Source organism: Cynocephalus volans, chromosome 1 (assembly GCF_027409185.1).
Source record: "Cynocephalus volans isolate mCynVol1 chromosome 1, mCynVol1.pri, whole genome shotgun sequence".
Classification (NCBI taxonomy): domain Eukaryota; kingdom Metazoa; phylum Chordata; class Mammalia; order Dermoptera; family Cynocephalidae; genus Cynocephalus; species Cynocephalus volans.
In genome coordinates this window covers 12,221,570-12,240,600 of record NC_084460.1, presented here as the reverse complement: position 1 = coordinate 12,240,600, position 19,031 = coordinate 12,221,570, and the positions used below count along the sequence as shown (strand labels likewise).

Here is a 19,031-nt window from a genome sequence, read left to right as displayed (position 1 = left end):
GCCTGGAATGCCTCCTCTCTCATCTCCACTCTCCGAAATCCGCCGATCAAGCAAACAAAAATGTAAGTCCACCTTGAGGTCTTCCCGATCACCCCTCTACGTACAAGGCATGCGCTTGTGTGGCTCTGTTCTTCGGCAGGTGTTTCTCCTCCCCCACCTAGTTGTCCCTTGAATACATATACTGCTCATTTGTCTTTGCTCTTCTTCAGTACCTTAATGCTCCTAATATGGTCTTTTTAAAAAAATATATTACAGGCACCAAATAAATATTTGTTAAATAATAAATAAACGAATAATGGACACTGTGGAGGTTAGAGTCTCTTTTCAATAAATACTTTTCTACTATATTTTCTAATTCCTTTTCTATCCTGAATGGTGGGCAATAAAACAACCTGCTTTTTAGTCCTTTTCTGACTTATCTATAGCTGTTTAAAGTTTTTAGAAAGTAGGCATTAGGGGAGATAAGGAAGGGGGCAAAGAACTGTAACACAAAGAGAAACTGTCATTTACTAAATTCCTTTTGGAGCAAGCATTCTGTTGATTTAGAACCTATATTGGGACAAACAATTTGGAGGTAAGAATAAATACAGGAGTAAGGCTCCTAAAAGACACATCAAGAAACAAATGGTACTCTCTAAATTGCCTTTAACAGGTGGGTCCTATGAACCTAAGAGCTTCTTGGTCTGAGTGTCATGGTCCTTTGGGTACACAGCTTGGGGAGAAAAGCTGAGCAAGTGGGCTGGGGCTGAATTCCTCAGCTTAATAAGTGGGCAGTACTTGGAGCTCCCAGGAATATCTAAGGAAGGAGGAATGAAAAGGCTGGTACTTTGGGGAGAATACACTGCCTAATGGGGTATTTTAAGTAATTTGCTCTGAGACTTGCAATGTACCCTCTACTCTGGTTCCCCCAGGTAAACTTCAGGAATTTTACATGCCTCTCTTTCTGGGGAACCCAAAGGGGGTCTGATCTCTGCAGCCAGGTGGGTACAACGGAAGAGAGACTATGGTAGCTGCCATCCAGGGGCACTGGAGGCAAGGGAACAGCAGCCACCTGGATCACGTCCACAAACCACTATGGAGTTCCAGAACTGAGCAGACATCCCCTCTCCACTGTAGGGGCCCCCTGAACAAATAGCTTGGCCAACTGCAGAAATTGTGCCTCAAAGGCACCAGAGCAGGAGGAGCCTGGTCCTAAAGGCAATGCTTTGCAAAAGGAAAGTGGAATCTGATGCCAATCCTAGACCTGCTCCTGCCTGTTGGTAACGTGGGTGGGAGGTGCACAGAGTGTAGAGAATGAAGATTCTTGGAAGCAGGAAATCCATGCAAATATAAGATTCTACAGCTTTATTATCCAGGCAAATCCCAGACACCCTCTGCACAGCTACATCACCAACAAGTACAGAAAGTGCCTCAGAGACCTGGGCTCGTGGACCTGGTCTGCATCTGGTGTGCCAGGAAGAAATGAGTGTAGCAATCAGTGACTGAGTTACACCCACGCTCTAGGTAACTCTGAAGTGCTGCTAATCAAATAGGGCTTCCTAGCTGGCCCAAACCCAGCCTTCTGAAATAACTAGGAATAATGACTACCTCATGCATCAATTTCAGCATCTTCAAAATAAGGTGTAATACCATTTATTTTAGTATACTTACCTTATAGGATAGTTTGAAGGTAAATTTGACAGAATGTATCAAGGCCCTGAGATTCTGAGAAGATGGGGGCCTTTTAAATGCAAGATCATTACTGATAAAGTACTTCTCCCTTCCCCTAACACCTCTGTGAAGCAGGTGAGGAATAAGAAGGATTACTCTACTTTAAAATTATGGAAAATTGCAAGAATGATAGCTTAAGCAATTTTCCTTTAAATTACCAGACATTCAGAGGCAAAGCAAAGAACATAAACCCTACCAGTCATCACGGGAGAAAGGAATACTGAAAAGCTCTGGATTAAAAGAGACTTGGATCCTGACATTATCCCAGTCACTTATTAGCTGTGTGACTTTAGCTAAATTACTAAATTCCTTCAAGCCTCAATTTCTTTATCTGTAAAAGGCACTCATGAAACCCAACCTGCAGATGAACTAAAAAAATGTGAAGACTAGGTACAGTGCTGAGATACTCAATAAATGGCAACTACTGGCACTGTGATCACATTCCTAAAGAAAGGCCTACATTATCTACTATTGAAAGGTGAGGGTATCCATGGGCAGCAACTACAAAAAGCCATTTTGCGATTTATTTTAAAACAAATTTTATTCTAGAAAGAGATGTAAAACTCCCAAAATTCTGAAATTAAGGGAGAGGGAGTATTAACATAGTCTCATAGAAGAAACACAGAAATTTGGGTGAAATGGCAGTTCAAGATAATGACCACCTTAAGGTTGTGACTACTTTTCTTCTATGCTCATGCCTCCATCTCATTTCTTCTTAGTCATTTCTCATATCTGCAGCACTTACTTTGTGAAGATAAACACGAGTGTCCAATTGAGGGCAATATAAAAGATCAGTTGGTTTGTATGAAAACTGGGGAAGGAAAACACAATGGTTTTTCTTCATTTTCAGTGGAAGACAAAGTTTTCAAAGAGATGCCAGAGGTGCTTAAGTAAAACAAAAAAAAATCTTAGGATAAAAGGTGTAATTCCATGTTTAAGAACAGTACGCAAAACTGAGTATCTGCATCTGGAGGGACTGCAGCGTACGCAACACCTCGTTTGTCTCTGCTATGCGAATACATGTGCAGGGAGATAATCTATCAAGTTACTAATAAGTGCAGATTCAGATGCCAACACACTACTCTTTCTGAACATTTATATGCTATCAAGTTGGGAGTATTTCTAAAAGATGTATGTGTGCATAGTTTATCTAATAGACTGGAATGGCTCTTACTTCTGTTCTGCCAAATAAAGAGAAATCTCCCCGACTGTAAATGTGATTGTGGCAACTCCCAAACTGCAAATTTCCTGGGCATTTCTTCTTCATGCTTCCTGGCAGGTCTATCTATCATCAAATTCTCCAGATTTGTCAGTCTTTACCATCACCCCACTTTACAAAGTATCTGTGACTTGGCCAGAATTCAAGATAGAAAGTTACACACAAAAAAACCCAGTAAATTTTGAAAACTGGCAAGGATTTGGAAATGGCCAGTATGTCTAGAGCAACATTAAAATAGAGCCTCAACTTCTAAAAGTGCAGAAATCAGTGATATTTGAAAAGTACATTAAAATGAATAGGTAGGGAAATCAGTACGGCTCGATGAACTTAGATTTGACATGGACTTTTGGTACCTGGACCTACTTACTAGCTGTGTGGCCTTGGGCAGTCTTTCATAATTTCCTAATTCAGAAATACAAATAATATCCCCATTTTGGTACATACTCCACATTTGTGGGGATGTCTAGCAACATGCTTGGGGTGAAGAAGGTGCTTGATGGATGTTAGTTTCCTTCCTCAAAGAGGTGCTGCAAACTCAATCTCTGCCCACCGAGATGAGTCAGGAAGGAAACTCAGAGAGGCCCAGTGAGTGGCAGATAACAGGGAGCGCAGCGTGAGTCTACTATATTATCTGAGAACATCCAGTTGTGCTACAGAAGATGAATGAAGCTCATAAGAGGGTTTAGCACAGCCAGCAAATAAGTTAGAAGCTTATGAGATACAGGCAAATCTCACAGGATGTGTCAGAACAGATAACGAGTAAGCAAGCAGCTTGTGAGACACAACAAAATTCCTAAGAGTGCTAAATATAGTCTGTAGGTTCTTAACCTACTAGACATGCCAAAGATAGAATAAATTTTTTAAAAATATAATGGAAAAGAGTGTTACTAAGAGATAAAAAGGGGGACAGGGATAAAGTCATGATATGCCCCCTCTGGGATGATAGCTATGATACCCCTGAGTTGACCCCCTTGGTGACCCCATTCTGGCACCACAGGTGCTCTACCCAAGAAGTGCAGATGAAAACCAGGGCTGTCTACAGTGCTCTGATGGCCAGGTGTCCCTTTCCTGCTCTCTCTCATGGAACAAGTGTGCAAAGGCTCTGAGCACTTGGTACGTAGAACACATCTGCTGTGGTCCCTTGCTCAAAACTCCACTGTGGTCCTTGTAAGCACACCATCAGTGGGAAAGACTGAGGTGGCAGAGAGAGATAGGACTGGAGAACACGGTGTGACCAGGGGTTGGCCAGAACGCTCTGCTCACCTGTTTGTCCCACTCTCAGGGTCAACTTACCCTGCCTTCTCCCTGTTTCTTTGGGTGCATTTAAACTGATTTAATAAACTGGGTAAACAGACTTAATTTGGTCTGTGAGCCTTTCTGTATGGAGCAGCTGGAGACTAGAGTTTCATCAAGGTGATTTCCTCAGGAGCCTAAGGTCTATGGCAAAGTGGAGAGTAGGTCTCACCTCATGTGTGGTGTGGCCACTCGGCCAGGGCCAACCCCCAGGAACATGAGGCCCGGTTCTCATGTGTTTTGACTTTCCACAGGAGCTTGGCAAGTGTGAATTTCTGTGTCATACTGCCCAAGTTTACAATGCTGACAGCTCATGCAAAATTTAAAAAAATCTGTTCAGGCCACAAACAAAACAAAAGAAAACAAACCCACGCCCATCTTGCACTGCCAGTTTGATCTTCCTGCCTCAAGTTAATACTATTCCATGACTTTGCCAGTCCCTGGGCCCACAGTCCCTGTCACGTGTTCCCTTCAGTTGTAGAAGCAAGATTCCAAACTGCACGACCACCCTGCAGTTTTGCAATTTACTGAGTCTTACTTTGGGTCCCTTCTGCTTAGGGAGGACCCAGCAGATCTGAGGTCTCCAGGTGTGAGCATCTCCCCAGCTCTCGGGCTGGACTGACAGGAATCAGAAGGGAGCTGATACATGTCTAAGTTCACGTGACTGAAGAGGCCGGCCACCAATTGGGCACTCAAGAGTTCTTCACACGGGGTCTACGAGTTTGTGCAGAACTTCCTCGAGGTCACGCTTTCTCACTGTCATTTGTTACTCATGTTTTCTCCGCTCCCCCCTTTCTCGGGCCCTTCTAACCTACCAGGAGTCAGAACAAGAGGAGAATATTACTATGATATCCAAACAAAAGTCACATGATTCAAATAAGGTAAGGCTTTGTTTGGGACACTGTGTGTTCAAGGTAAGGAGTGCATATAGATCTGCATCCCTTTGGTCCACAAGTGGACTAAAGTGACACTGGTCAAAAGGGCTGACCTGAACCATGTGAGAAGAGGCAGGGGCCTGTTCTTCCTGCAGTGTGACAGGGGGGTGACTAGGACGTCAGAAGGCTTCTCAAAGGACACAACAATGCGCATGTGCTTCCATGAGCAAGGGGCTGCAGAATGCCCAGGTGCCCAGGACAATGTCCAGAGGGTGGACCGTGGACACAGAGGTCTCCGTCTGTGAAGATGTATGAAGATGGGGCAAAACAGAATGAATCCATGGGTGCTGGAGACTGCTCAGTGCCACAGTGTGTGTGTGTGTGTCACTGTGGGGGAGTGTTGAGAAGGTGGGGGAGGCAGGGAGAAAGGGACAGGGGAGGGATCGGCATCCTTGGACTCAGACCAGTGGAGAAGCTCCATTTGCCCACACTCTCTCTGCATGACTAAGAGCCAGCTGGTGGCTAATCAATGACTGCATGCATCAGTGTGGATGGGACACGAGGAGTTGCAGGGGACTGTTTAAGAAGGGCACATGGTCAGTTAATCACCTCTTAAGCTCTAGACAGACTATGGCCATGAGAACACTTTGGGGCCAGGCTTGTGTGCATGATATTGCTGAGCAATCTCACTGGTGACCTTCCCAGTCAGGCACTGTGTGGAGACCAGGGACTCAGCGCCACACCAGACAGAGGAGGGTCCAGGGAGCTCACATCTACAGGAGAAGACCAGCCATGAACTCAACAATGGCCTTGAAGGGAGTAAACTGGGTGATGGATGGAGAATGGAGGTGTGGGAGAGCAGACACTACCATGTATGTCACCACTCCAGGAAGGAGATGGAAGGACAATGTCTTGTAAAGATTACTTCCAGTTTTTACAGAAAGAAAAACATCTGGGAAACAAAATATTAAAAAATACACTAGTATTAGCTTATTTCTTTATACCACTACATTGATATGTAAGTTAAAATGCAAAGCATTTTAAACATTGCTGGAGACACCAACTTATGACATAAGAATATGAAAGCCTCTGTTAGCCTTAACATAGATTTCCCAGGCTGGTGTCTGTATCATGCCAAAATGTAATTGAAAAATTAAATTTTACCCACTCTGGTCCTAGCTAACTGAAAATGGCAGGCGTAATGCAGTGGAATTGATTTCATGTATCAGTCACTGAAAAGCATGTGAAGTGGCAGTTCTAAGATGATGCTGTAGTCCCATTAGTGGGATTACTTGTGGCAGCTGCAGATGAGTGCAGGCACATATTTTACATTCTGCTGACCAGCAGGTGACATTCAGCCATATTCAGACTAGAATGTGCTCTTCTCAGACAGAAGGCAGACTGGCCACCTTCAGACTCCTGCTTCGTCTGTCTCTGTCAGTCGGCAGGACGGACATCTACGTCTCCGTGGACACAGTCCCAGGAGGATGTGCTATTAGGACCCCCTGGAAGGGACAACTTCGAGGGTAATGGGTACTGGTACCCTGATCAGCAGTTCCTAGGCATGTGTCCTTCAGGGATTGTTAAAGGGTGGTGGGTGGGAAGCAACATGGAGATGCCAACTTTCTGTATCATCAGGTAAGAATATTAAAACAAACACCAAGAGAAATGAATACCCAGACTGGGATATATCCATACAACAGGACGCTATTCAGTAATAAAAAAAAAAAAACAAATTAGTTATACTCAAATACATAGGTGAATCTCCAACGCATCATGTAAGTGAAAGCAGCCAGACAGAAGATCAATGCTGCATGATTCCATTTCTACAGCCTGCTGGAAAAGACACATCTGGACTGTAGGGAGCAGATCAGCACATGCTGGAGGCTGGATGTGCAGGCTGACTGCACAGGGGCACGAGAAACTTTCTGGAGTGACTGAAGAGTTCTCAGTCTTGACTGGGGGGCTGGTTACATGGGTGCCTACATATGTCAAAACTCATTAAACTATACTCAAAAGGTGTGCATTTCATTATACAAATTATACCTCAACAAGGTAGATTTAAAAAATTAAATGGTACCAAACAATGAAAACCTATCTACTTATCTATTCTCATGGTTATTTGATAAAAGAAAGTTGTTTTTAATCCCCCCAAATGAAGTAGATATAAAAGAGAGTTCTTTTGAATTAAATACATTTTAGTTTAATAAAAAGCTCTATTATTCTCATTTTAAAGACCAGTGGTAGAAACTGCCTCAGGACCCATCAGGGATCAGAAGATGAACATTTGGGGACCCTGGCTGTCTCCCTGCCCTGCCCCCAAATTCCACTCCCGGTACCCTACCTGGAACGTTCCCTTAATGGGCTTATGACTACTCCATTTGGCAATGACCAGAACAAATTGGAGCTACCAAATTGGGGATTAAAATGAAAACAGCCAGAAAGAAGGAATGATTAAATGACTGATAAGTCCTCCTTGAGGAAGGGTAGGCAGAACAGGGTAGTAAACAGAGGGGATAAGGGGGTATGGGGGAAGTGCACAGAGGAGAACCCAGGCAGCCGCCCCTTGCCTGCTGTCTCTCCCAGGCGCTCTCGGGCCTGCCTGCCCAGTGAGTGGAAACTGGTACCAAGTGGACCCTGGGGTGTTCATACAAGTCACCTGAGCCCCTCAATGAGCTGGCAGTGACCACCAGCAAGCCATACAGTGAATAGGGGTCCTACAACAGGGGGGCATCAAGCCCCTGCCCAGCTGGTCACAGAGGGCACAGCACCTCAAGGTATGCACTCAGGACCCCAAAAGACCTTTAAGACCATTGTGCAGGACAAAGAAAAACAAAAAATGACTTTTTAAAAAGAGAAGTAGCAAAGATTTCTCAAAAGTATATAGTGCAATGACATAAAACATCTTTTTACGATAACATCAGATTTTTCTTCAAAGAAGCCTAAAACTAAAGAGAATAGCCTGTTTTAAAAATAATACTTTTCACATTAGCCTTCTTTAAGCTACTGGCTCATCAAGAATTTAGTAGTAGCCGAAATATTATCACAGGTGTGCCTATTTGTGCTAGAAAACATGGCCTATGCATGAAATATACAAATGAGGGATGGAAGGTTGACACACAATTTTTAAATTCAGAATGCTGAGGGTGAACTAGTAATTAAAAAGGAAAACAAACAAAAAAACCCCAAAATTCTCATAAAGATATAGTGGCACATTGAAAATCATTGAGGGAATTTCAAGGGTAAAATCTCACTCATTCCCTACACCTTTTTATTTTTATTTATTTTAAAAAACGAACACTTACCCAGCACTTATTATATGGCAGGTACTATTTTAAGCACTTTACGTACATAAACTCATCCGAGTATACTCCTCTGGACAGGAAGTCTAGGCACCCAGAACTGTTCCAACAGCTATCTTTGCCTTGAGCCAGGCCACTTTGTTCTGTTAAGAGGAGGGACGGTATCTTCACACAATGTCTGTTGCCAGTTCTAGGCGCTCATACCTCTGTGACAGGGTATCTCCACAGGAGCGGAGGCCCTGGGCACACCTACCTGTAAAACCATCAGAGACCCTTCCTAAAGGGAGAACTAGGAAATCTGCAGGCTAATGCTAAGAGTCCATTCCTGGTGCTAATAATCATTAGCACCGAGAGTAAGCAGAAAAAGAAAGCAAAACAATGACACGCTTTCAGAACTTACTTTGATAAATCTGAAAAAAGCAGAACTCTTTGGATTTGGATTTTATGTATTTTGAGTGAAAGTCTCGACTCTGTAAGGCCTCATATAATTTTCTCTATTCAGTTTTGACAGCAGCATCTTCACGATTTTTGCCAGATCTGCATACAACCTGGACTATTACTTACGTGTAATTTTTATTTAAATCAACTCAGTTTAAAAAAATTAAATGACTTCTTTAACTAAGTTCCACACATAAATCAATTTAATAGTTATGCTTCATTAACACATTTATCTGTTAAAGTAAATATATCCATGTACCAACTAAAATCAGTGCATGTCCTTCACTGCTATGAGTTCTATGCTTTGGAGAATTCACATTCTGAGCTGGTGAAAGCCAGACTTTATCCCCATAATTCAAAAATATGGAAATAATACAAACACACCTTCTGAAATTGTTTTTATACACGTATATCACATTATATATGTGTACAAATGGAACTCTACACAGACACACACAGAGACACACAAAATTTAGAATGGTTGAGAACAAATGAAAAGAAATTGAGCAGGAATCAGGCATTAGGTCAGGGGCAGTGGGAAGTAATGGACCAAGGACATGGTGTAACATTTTAATAAGAAACCACAGAACCTGGGGCTGGCTGGTTGCTCAGCTGGTTAGAGCACAGCCAAGAAACCCCAACAAACAAAAAGAAACCATAGCATCCGATCAGTAAAGTTAGAAACAACAGCAACATACAGCCATCATGCCTTCTCAACACAACATCACATATATAAATTAATGCCCAGTTGTTTTTTTTAAAGAAAAACTCAGAATACAGAAATAAAAATCTAAAAACCTGACTAATTAGAAAAGAAGTGTTTTATGCTGTTTCTTCAGGAAAACAAGGAATGTGCACACCTGAAAGGAATGTGCACACCTGGGGGCTCCCCTGAGGTGCCACAGGAGTGGGGAAGGTGGGGACGGTGGCTGCAGGCTCTCCCCTCCCTTCACAGCAGCTCCAGGCTCACCTGCTTTCTACAGTGTCCTTCTCAAAAGATATTCTTTGAACAAACAACCTTCTCCAGTAAGACGAAATTTGGAGAACTTTCCAATTGTCCTATTTCCTCATTTTACCAATGAGGAAACTAAAGCTCAGAAAAGTTAGAAGACTTCAGGTCACTCAGCAAACCACAGCAGAGTCAGAATTTACAGAACTCAGCATCCAGATTTCCAGTCTGGTGTTTATCTGAACAAAACCACCTCAAGGAATAACCTAACACATCCATATACTGGGATCCTAGTGGACTTCATGACATCAGTACCCTTGCCTATCCTTGAAAATGAAGAAGCGTGATTTGTCATTAATTCCTTAGGGAGGGGATGATGGCCAGCAACATTTAAGTGTTATGAGTCAATGGAAATAAATTAGTGATAAGATGAAGTCACTACTCTGGAAAGTATGATGTAAGAAAACAGGTACATCTCTTCCTGAAAAGTTGTTATAAATCAAATATTACCTGAAACTTCCTAAATTAATAATTTAGGCAAGTTTCCTAATCAATAATAAAAACAAAAAACAAAAACAGCCGTAGTGATAACAGCAATATCTATAATTCCTTTTTTATTATATACCAGCCACTGGATGAAGAATTTTATATGCATTGATATCCCTATACATAAATATTATTATTCTCTTTTTTGTAGATAAGGAAATTGAACCTAAGCCCATGGGTAGGGTGACCAATTGTCCTGGTTTGCCCAAGATTGTGGGGTTTTCCAGGGTATGGAACTTTCATGGCTGAAATCAGCAAAGTCCTGGGCAACCCAGGTGACCAAAGGCTGGTCTGTCACTGTACCTGTGGGGCCAGTAGGTGACAGAGCTTCCATGTCTGTCTGACTCCCCAACTACCATTCTGTTCTCTAGGATCACTCCCTCCATGTGCTGCAGTCTTGAATTTCACAGACTGGTTTAAAGAAGGGCATGACCATTATCTTGCAAAATAAGACATTCACATATAGCTTCATTACCTTTTACAAAAGAGACAGAGAAAGCACTGCATAGCCTCAAACCACCATGCCTCTGGAAGGGTAAAGAAGGGACACTTACCTTGACCTCAAACTCGAAGTGCTCGTCCTTTCCTTGCCCGCAGAGGACATAGCGTGGAATACTAATTTTAATTGGGTCCTTCAGGTCATCTGGATTTGCTCCCAAAGAGCGAGAAACCATTCGCTATCAAAGGAACATCAGACAGAGAACAAAGAGAAACTGAGATCACTCTGCTGCAAATACCCTGCTTGGGCAGGAGGGAGAAAATGTACTTCAAGTAGAAAAAAAGGAGCATCAAACCAGTAGAGCTTATTTAGAAAAGTGATGTTTTCCTTTGAAAGAGAAATACTAAGCCTCTCTCATAACTAAAGCCCATTTCTTCAGATATACCAGTCTGAGAAGTTAGGGCAAAAGCACTTCAAAAAGTTGTTTGTCTTTGAAGTTCCTTCCAGTTTATAAGAACAAGTGAAAACAGGGACAGATTACATATCCTGACTCTTAAAAAAATCAGTGTAAACTCGATTCCTTTCTGAAAAGTCCTGACTATCTGACAAACTTCTTTCATCACAGACTATCAGACTACATAAAACTGCAAATGCTGAAGATTTTATTCACATTTACTTCATTTTTAACTTTTGGCATTTTTATAAACCAGTAGAATGTGGAAAACTCTTTAAACTATAATTAAAACAAATCCCAAGTATTTTCTTTAGGCTCCATTTGATTAATAATCACTTTGGCTTTGACAAATATTAATGGTCTGGGTGGTGGGAAGCCCGAGGGGTCTGAGAAAGGGGAATTATGAAAAAAATAAATCTTCAAAATGAGTTCTCTTGAGTGTGAACAGGAGGAAATCTCGGAATAGTCGTTATTATTTGCACTAACCTGGGGCTTTAGAAAACATAAAATATGTTTTTGAAGCAGTCGTAGTAACAAAATAATTAGAATCATAATTAGCATGTACTGAATACATACTATATAGCAACAACTGTGCTAAACAGTTTATATCCATTAGCTCATTTAATCCTCACCATCCCCCATGAGGTATTAAGCATTATTAACCCTATTCATCAGAGAGGTCCAAGACTGAGGGTGAGGTCACCTGATGAATGTCAGTGGGAGAGGAAGGATTTGAACGCAGCTAATGTAGAGCCCACCTTTGTCACTACTAGGCTATAGTGCTATCATGAAATTTTAAAATAATTTCATCTATCAGAGATAAACTTAGCTAATGAATGCTTTAAACATATAGATTTTAAGAAGCTGGAAACTCCATGATTATGCAGTGAAACCCATTTATCTGACTATATAGTACTCCATAAATGTATACAATTATTATGGGTCAATAAAGGAAAAATAAATTAAACAGGAAAAAAAAATTTTGGAGACAGAAAGAGATTAGAGGCTATTGGAAATGGGGGGGGAGGGCAGGGAGGAATAATGAAAAGTTACTGCTTAAGGGGTACACAGTTTATGTTCAGGATGATTAAAAATTTTGGAAATAGATGGAGGTAGTAATCACAAGGCATTGTGAATGTAATTAATTCCATGCAAAGCTTAAAAATGCTTCAATAAGCATAAGGCAATCCTTATGTTATGTATGTTTTATCACAATTTAAAAAAATGGGGAAAAAAAAAAAAAGCAGGCAACAAGCTCCCTTCTCCCAGGTTTAAAGGTGTCCTGGACCTTTGGATCCTCAGCAGGTGTAACCTGGAAGGCCCAACCCAGCTGTATGTGTGAAGGCTCAGTCTTCTGTATGACGCAGAGATGGAGGATTTGTTTCCGATTGCTCCTTTCAATCTAGTTGACTGTGTGAACATTTTGGTATGATATGAAGTTACCAAAGCCTTTTAGAGCATCTTAATTTTTCCCCGAGTAGCTAGTCAACCCAAAACAAGAATGAGTCATTGTTTTTCGCAATGCTACATCTATTTTGCTGTCCCTAATGTCAAAAACCATCAAGTAATTCTTAAATAGGGAGTTCCTCAATATGTGCACTGCTAAAGGCTTTTCAGTTCACTGGTGGTCCTTTCCAAATTACTTTAAATGTAAACATTTCCTGAAACGTGGAATATGTTTATCTATTTAAAGGTGAAAAATAAATTAGTGGTTTTATTTATAAGAATATATTTTAAGAAATGTCTTTGACCTACGAATGCCATGTTTTATAGATGAAGCTCTCGCTCTGCTGCCTGTGCACTTCTGTATCATGCTAAATAAGTATATTTTGCAAGTAAGAGCATGATCTCTCTTCCAGATTTGACATGATCTCTTGTGGAACCAATTTGCTGTGTGTGCACGCACATGTGTGTGTTGGGAGTTGGGGGTTAGGAACTACAACGTAGTTAGGGACAACCTCAGCAGGGGAATGCTGCTGTTGGGATTTCAAGCAACAACTATCAACTGATAAGACTAGTTGATAAAGAAAGATCCTCTTGTTCTTCCTTAAGAGGAAACTGGGCCCTCCCTACCACTTAGAACAAAAGGCCAACACCTTGGCTAATCCGGTGAGCAGCTGTCTCTTACAGTTACAGGCTCCGTCCTAAGAGGTGAGGAAGAGCAAAGGCAGGAAATGAAGATAATCTTCTTTTGACCAACAAGAAACAGCATTAGTAAAAAACTCCTAATCATCACATGACCTTGTTAAGGGATCATTATTAGCGTTCTTTCAAACTTATCTATTGGGCTTCTGTCACTTCAGGCACACGTTGTCATACATTTTTGCTGAGGGAGAGGACCTGAAATGCAAACTTCACATTTTTCACAGCTTTGCCTAGGGATACCTCCATTTATATACTCACACCTTTCAAGATCATATGAATTATGAGGTTCTCAAAAAGGGGTGGATGACAATATCAACGAGTGTGACACACTTGGTTTTGAAACTCTGTTTCCTTGAAGCAATCACAAAAAATAGACTTGGGATTCCAGGTGGTGTTGACTTCAGAGGCTCAGAAAGAGAGAGGAAGGCTTGGAACCCAGTCCTACCTCTGGGACAGTCACTCACCCTCTCTGTACCTCAGTTTTCTCCATATAAGGAAAAGGGCATGATACTTAACAAATTCTTTTTTAAGGATATGTACATTTATTTGTTCAAATAACAAATACATAAACTGAATAATATATGAATAACAAAATACTCTGTACAAAGTAGGGCTTCAAATTTTCACAAAAATTGGAGATGCAGAACTTACTAAAATTTACATATTTCATTTTTTAATCTCTACAATTATGTGAAATAGCTCTGTAAAGTCTTCCAAAAGCTTGCAAATATCAAATTAATTTCAACAGAGGAAGATTAATAAACTTTTCAAAGGCAAATTAATTTCTAAGCAAATCAACAGGTCCTCTTAATAAAAGGAAATCAAGAACAGAAATCAAATATCTAAGTTTAGCAACATAAATTGCATAAAAAAACAATGAAACAATGTAAACACAAAGACACTTCAAAAACTTTGTAGAAAAATAGATTTGAAAGATGATGGAAATCTCTCTATGAACTTTTTTGTTTGTTCAAATTTCTCCTTTTTTTTTTCTTTAAAAAAAGACTAATTTTAGAAAATATGTTTTCTGACCACAATAACAGAAGGAAATTTAGAAAGCTCACAAATGTGTGGAAATTAAATAACACTCTCCTAAATAAACAATGAGTAAAAAGAAAAATCACAGGGAAATCTGAGAGTATTTGAGATAAAGATCAAAGTGCAACGTATCAAAATTTATAGGAGGCAGGGCTCATGCAGTGTTTAGAAGAAAATTTATACTTGTAAACACCCATATTAAAAATAAGAAAAATCCCCAAATCAGTAATGTAAACTTCTACCTTAAGGAAATAGAAAAGGTAGAGCAAACTAAACAAAAAGCAAATATAAGTAGGAAATAACAAAGATTACAATGGAAATATATGAAACAGGGAATTAAAAACAGTATCTCTATTCTCAAATCAACAAAACCAAAAGTTGATTCTTTGAAAAGATCAACAAATTTTGCAAACTTTTGTATAGGCTGACCAAGAAAAAAGAGAGATCAAAATTACCAAGATCAGAAATAAAATAGGGACATTATTACATTGTCACTATGGCTTTTTTGGTGGCAAGATTTAGTTTCTCTCTTTCTTGTTTGCATTTTTGCTCTACCAGTGGGTTTTGTTCTTTCATGTGTATTCATGGTAGTGATTATCATTTTTTGAATTCCAGACACAGGACTTCCTTGAGTACTTTCTTGTAGGGCTGGTTATGTGTGGTAAACTCCCACAGTTTTTGTTAGTCTGGAAAATACACTATTTTTCGCTCATTTTTGAAATATAGTCTTGCTGGGTATAGTCTTCTTGGCTGGCAGTTTTGTCTTTTTTAGGATTTTGAATATATCATCCCATTTTCTGACTTCTTTTTGTTTGTTTGTCTTGGCAGCTGGCCAGTGCAGGGTTATCCCAGTTTCTTCTGGCCTATAGAGTTTCTGTTGAGAAGTCTACTGTTAGTCTGATAGGGGCTCCCTTATAGGTGACTTGATGTTTTTCTCTTGATTCTTTTAAGATTCCCTCTTTGTCTTTGAGCTTTGCCAGTTTTACTACACTGTGCCTCAGAGAGGATCTTTTTGGGTTGAATCCATTTGGGGATATTTGAACCTCCTGGATCTGAAAGTCCCTGTCTCTCCCTATACCTGGGAGGTTTTCTGTTATTATTTCATTGAATAGGTTTTCCATGACTTCCCATTTCTCCTCCCCTTCTAGAACACCCATGATCCAAATGTTTGTATGCTTAAGGTTGTCTGCTAGCTCTCTTAGAATTTCTTCATTTTCTAAAATTCTTTTTTCCTTTTTTTTTGTCCACCTGGGTTATTTCAAAAAAACTATCTTCAAGATCAGAAATTCTTTCATCTTCTTATTCTAGCCTGCTGCTTAAGATTTTAGTTGTGTTCACTTCGTTGAGTGAATCTTTCAGTTCCATGAGTTCTTCTACCTTCTTTTCTAAGGTATTAATTTCTTTGTAAATTTGCTCCTTAATAGCCTAGCTTTTTTTTCCCTCTTGTTTTATTATATTGTCTTACTGAATCTTCTCAGATCTCAGTGAGTTTCCTTACAAGTGTTGCTCAGAATTCCTTCTCAGCCATTTCAAGGGTTTCATGCTCTACGGGGTCTGGCACATGAGAATTACTGTATTCTTTTGGTGGTGTCATATTTTCTTGGGTTTTAATATTTCTAGTACCTCCACATTGATGTCTGGTCATCTGGTAGAGCAGTTGCTTCTTCTGTTACTCTGGAGCGGGTTTTGCAAAGAGAGACATCCTCTTCTCTTTCTGGTCTTTGCTGGTGACTCTCCTTGTGTTAAGGCAGTCAAGTGTCCAGCAGGTTGCCTGCACAGTGGCTGTGGCTGCTGCTATGGCATTGAGCCACTTTTTCAGCAGCCATGGTTATGGTGGTGGCTACAGTGGGCCACTTGCATGGAAGTGGTGTTTTCAGTGTGCTCTCTTGCCTGCTTTTGGATGGGAGATACTGCCCCTGGCTCCTTGCCTAGGAACCCAGGCATGCTCTCTTGCCTCTTCTGAATGGGGGGGGGGGGAGCTGTGGCCTTCAGCTCCTTGCATAGAACCCCAGGCATGCTCTCTTACCTGCTTCAGGATGGAGAAGGCTGTGGCCCATAGTTCCTTGCTTAGGATCCCGGGCATGCTCGATATCAAATTCTAACTACATGGCAGAAGCCCAACTATGAACCAGATAGCACCCTGCTCTGAGGGACTTAAGGTTAGAGGCAGACTCTGACAAGTAAACTGATGATTATATCAGGATTAGAAAGTTGTGATGGGGGAGCTGAGTAAGAACAACTAAATGTTATGGATGCAGTCATTACTACTGTCAGCTAAGCAATGGAGACTTAATTTTGACTTTCTAAATGCCTTTTCTTACAAGCACCCCTAAGATATATAATCAAACACTGGTATCTTTTAGTTAAGACCACCAACTATGTACCATGAATAGGACCAGGTCCTGGGAATACAAAATAACTTTAACAAAGTATTTGTAATTTCCAAAACCTTTAGTTTTTCTCAACTGCATTAAGTTTTGAACAAAGACTTAGTGTTTCCACTCTAGATGGATTATATTCTAAAGATAGCATTTGCTACCTTAACTTCTTTTTATAAGCCAATTTTCAAAATGGGATAAGACTATAACTGATGGTCTGGTTATTACATGGGTTTTTTATAGCTGGAAATTTCTCTGTTTCTAAGAATGTATAATTGTGAAATCAATCCCTAATGAAAGGAAAGTTACTTGAGGCTCAGGCTCATATATCCTTTACAAAAAAAAAATACCCACCTTTGACAATTTCACTGGGCATATGAATTGAATTGAGCAGGGATCAGTTATCTGGGAGTGACTGGATCTTATTTACGTAGCTCACTTCAACCTAGGATAGCCCTTTACATATGAGCACCTGCATGTGTTCTTCAATAAATGCTTCTAGACCGGACACAAGAGCTATTGCCTCAATCAGGATTAGACAATGTAGTGTAACAGGATCCTCTGCAGAGAAGAAAGATACTTCTCTCTCCATTACTTAGCATGCTGGGATCTAGAAACACTGCTAGAGTCCCCCCCATCATCCTTGGCTACAGTGTACTTCAACCTCACAATATGAGCTAAATATTAAAAAGTGTACAGAAACCAACAATGACAAAAATGAACGACTGAAATATAAGGTAAGGATCTGAAGACATGAGAGCAAAAGTATAATAAACAGAAAAATTAAAAAGCATGTGTTTCCATCAAATCATTGCAGCAGTGTAATTTTTAAAAATTACTTTATGAAGTCAATTTCATGAGAAATGTAGAATTCCCAGGATACAGTGTGAAAGGTTCCTGATATTCTCCTAAACTATGTTTATACTGGACAAACAGGGAAACTAACGTAAATGTCTCCTCAATTTATTTTTGATTTGAAAGTAGCTATATTTTGACTTTCTTGAATTTTATACTAGACCTATAAATGTGTACTGCATCATATTATGTCCCATTATTTAGGGAGCTTTTAGATTTCTACAATGTTATTTATTTTGGAGTCAGTTTCCCTACATGTGGCAAAGAAGATTCTTAGATTCTGAAGGGGAATTTGGTGACACATCATAGTAGGAGGTAAAGAAACACAAAAGGCCATATGTTTGGAAGCACCTCTCTACAGTGGGTCTGGCATAAATGAACACATAAGACATTACAAGGAATTTTAAATGCACTGTGGAATGGTTCTATTTAGAAACAAAAGGTCAAGAAAAACTACATAATTAGTAAGTTGGATTACATGTCGGTACATAGGAAATACCATCTTTTAAAATTAAATACAAAGAAATATTCTTCTGATAGCTTTTAATGAAATAATATCCTGTGTCAACAATTACGCTATTTTTCCATTGTTAGTGAAACACTGTAGTCAGGTCCTCAGCCAAATGAAACAGGCAGAACACACGCTATATTGTAAATGTTCCGATTAGAATCTTCTCTTCCTAGAGAATTATATTAAGTGAAACAAGTCAGGCACAGAAAGAGAAATATCACATGTTCTCACTCATTTGTGGGAGCTGAAAATAAATAAATAAATACACAAACAAACGGGGGGGTGAGAAGAAGACACAACAATTACAATTCCTTGACGTTGCTACACAAGCAGATATGAGGTTGTTGGGAGGGACGGGGGAGAGGAAGGCGGGAGAGAGGTTTCGGTAATGGGACACAATAATCAACCACATTGTGTACTGACAAAATAAAATTAAATTAAAAAAATAAAATAAATAAAAAATAAAAAATGAAAAAAAAAAAAAGAATCTTCTCTTCCTACTCAGGCTATCTTCCTTCAAAGGGGGCAAATTTAGGAAATGAACAGGAAGTGGCACTAATATCCACTCGGATCACTGTGAGCTCTGCAGAGGGCATGGGATGGTCCAATTCTACAGGGAATCATTATTTCTCCCTAAACATTCTAATTATGTGCCAGATGGTTACATTCAGTATATGCTTTAACGACGACAAGGTCAGACCTAAGGACTGCTGCCTAATCTCCTAGAGCCCATATCTAAGCTTTGCTTCTATAACACAGGCAAATCTGGATTTTTATCAGATTTAACAAAATTCTCCTGCCTCTCTTCCCAGCATAGCACATATTTCTTTTTTTTTTTTTTTTTTTTTTGTCTTTTTCGTGACCGGCACTCAGCCAGTG

At 40.1% G+C, this 19,031-nt stretch overlaps 1 protein-coding gene across 7 annotated transcripts in view; it reads right to left on the bottom strand.

Annotated features, from left to right (window-relative positions):
* Nucleotides 1–19,031, bottom strand: part of KIF16B (kinesin family member 16B) — a 321,838-nt gene that overhangs the window by 97,168 nt on the left and 205,639 nt on the right. For all 7 annotated transcript variants that reach the window (XM_063098597.1, XM_063098552.1, XM_063098569.1 and 4 more), the window contains one exon: nt 10,887–11,009. In XM_063098597.1, coding sequence (XP_062954667.1) covers nt 10,887–11,009 — 123 coding nt within the window. The remainder of the gene's footprint in view (nt 1–10,886; nt 11,010–19,031) is intronic.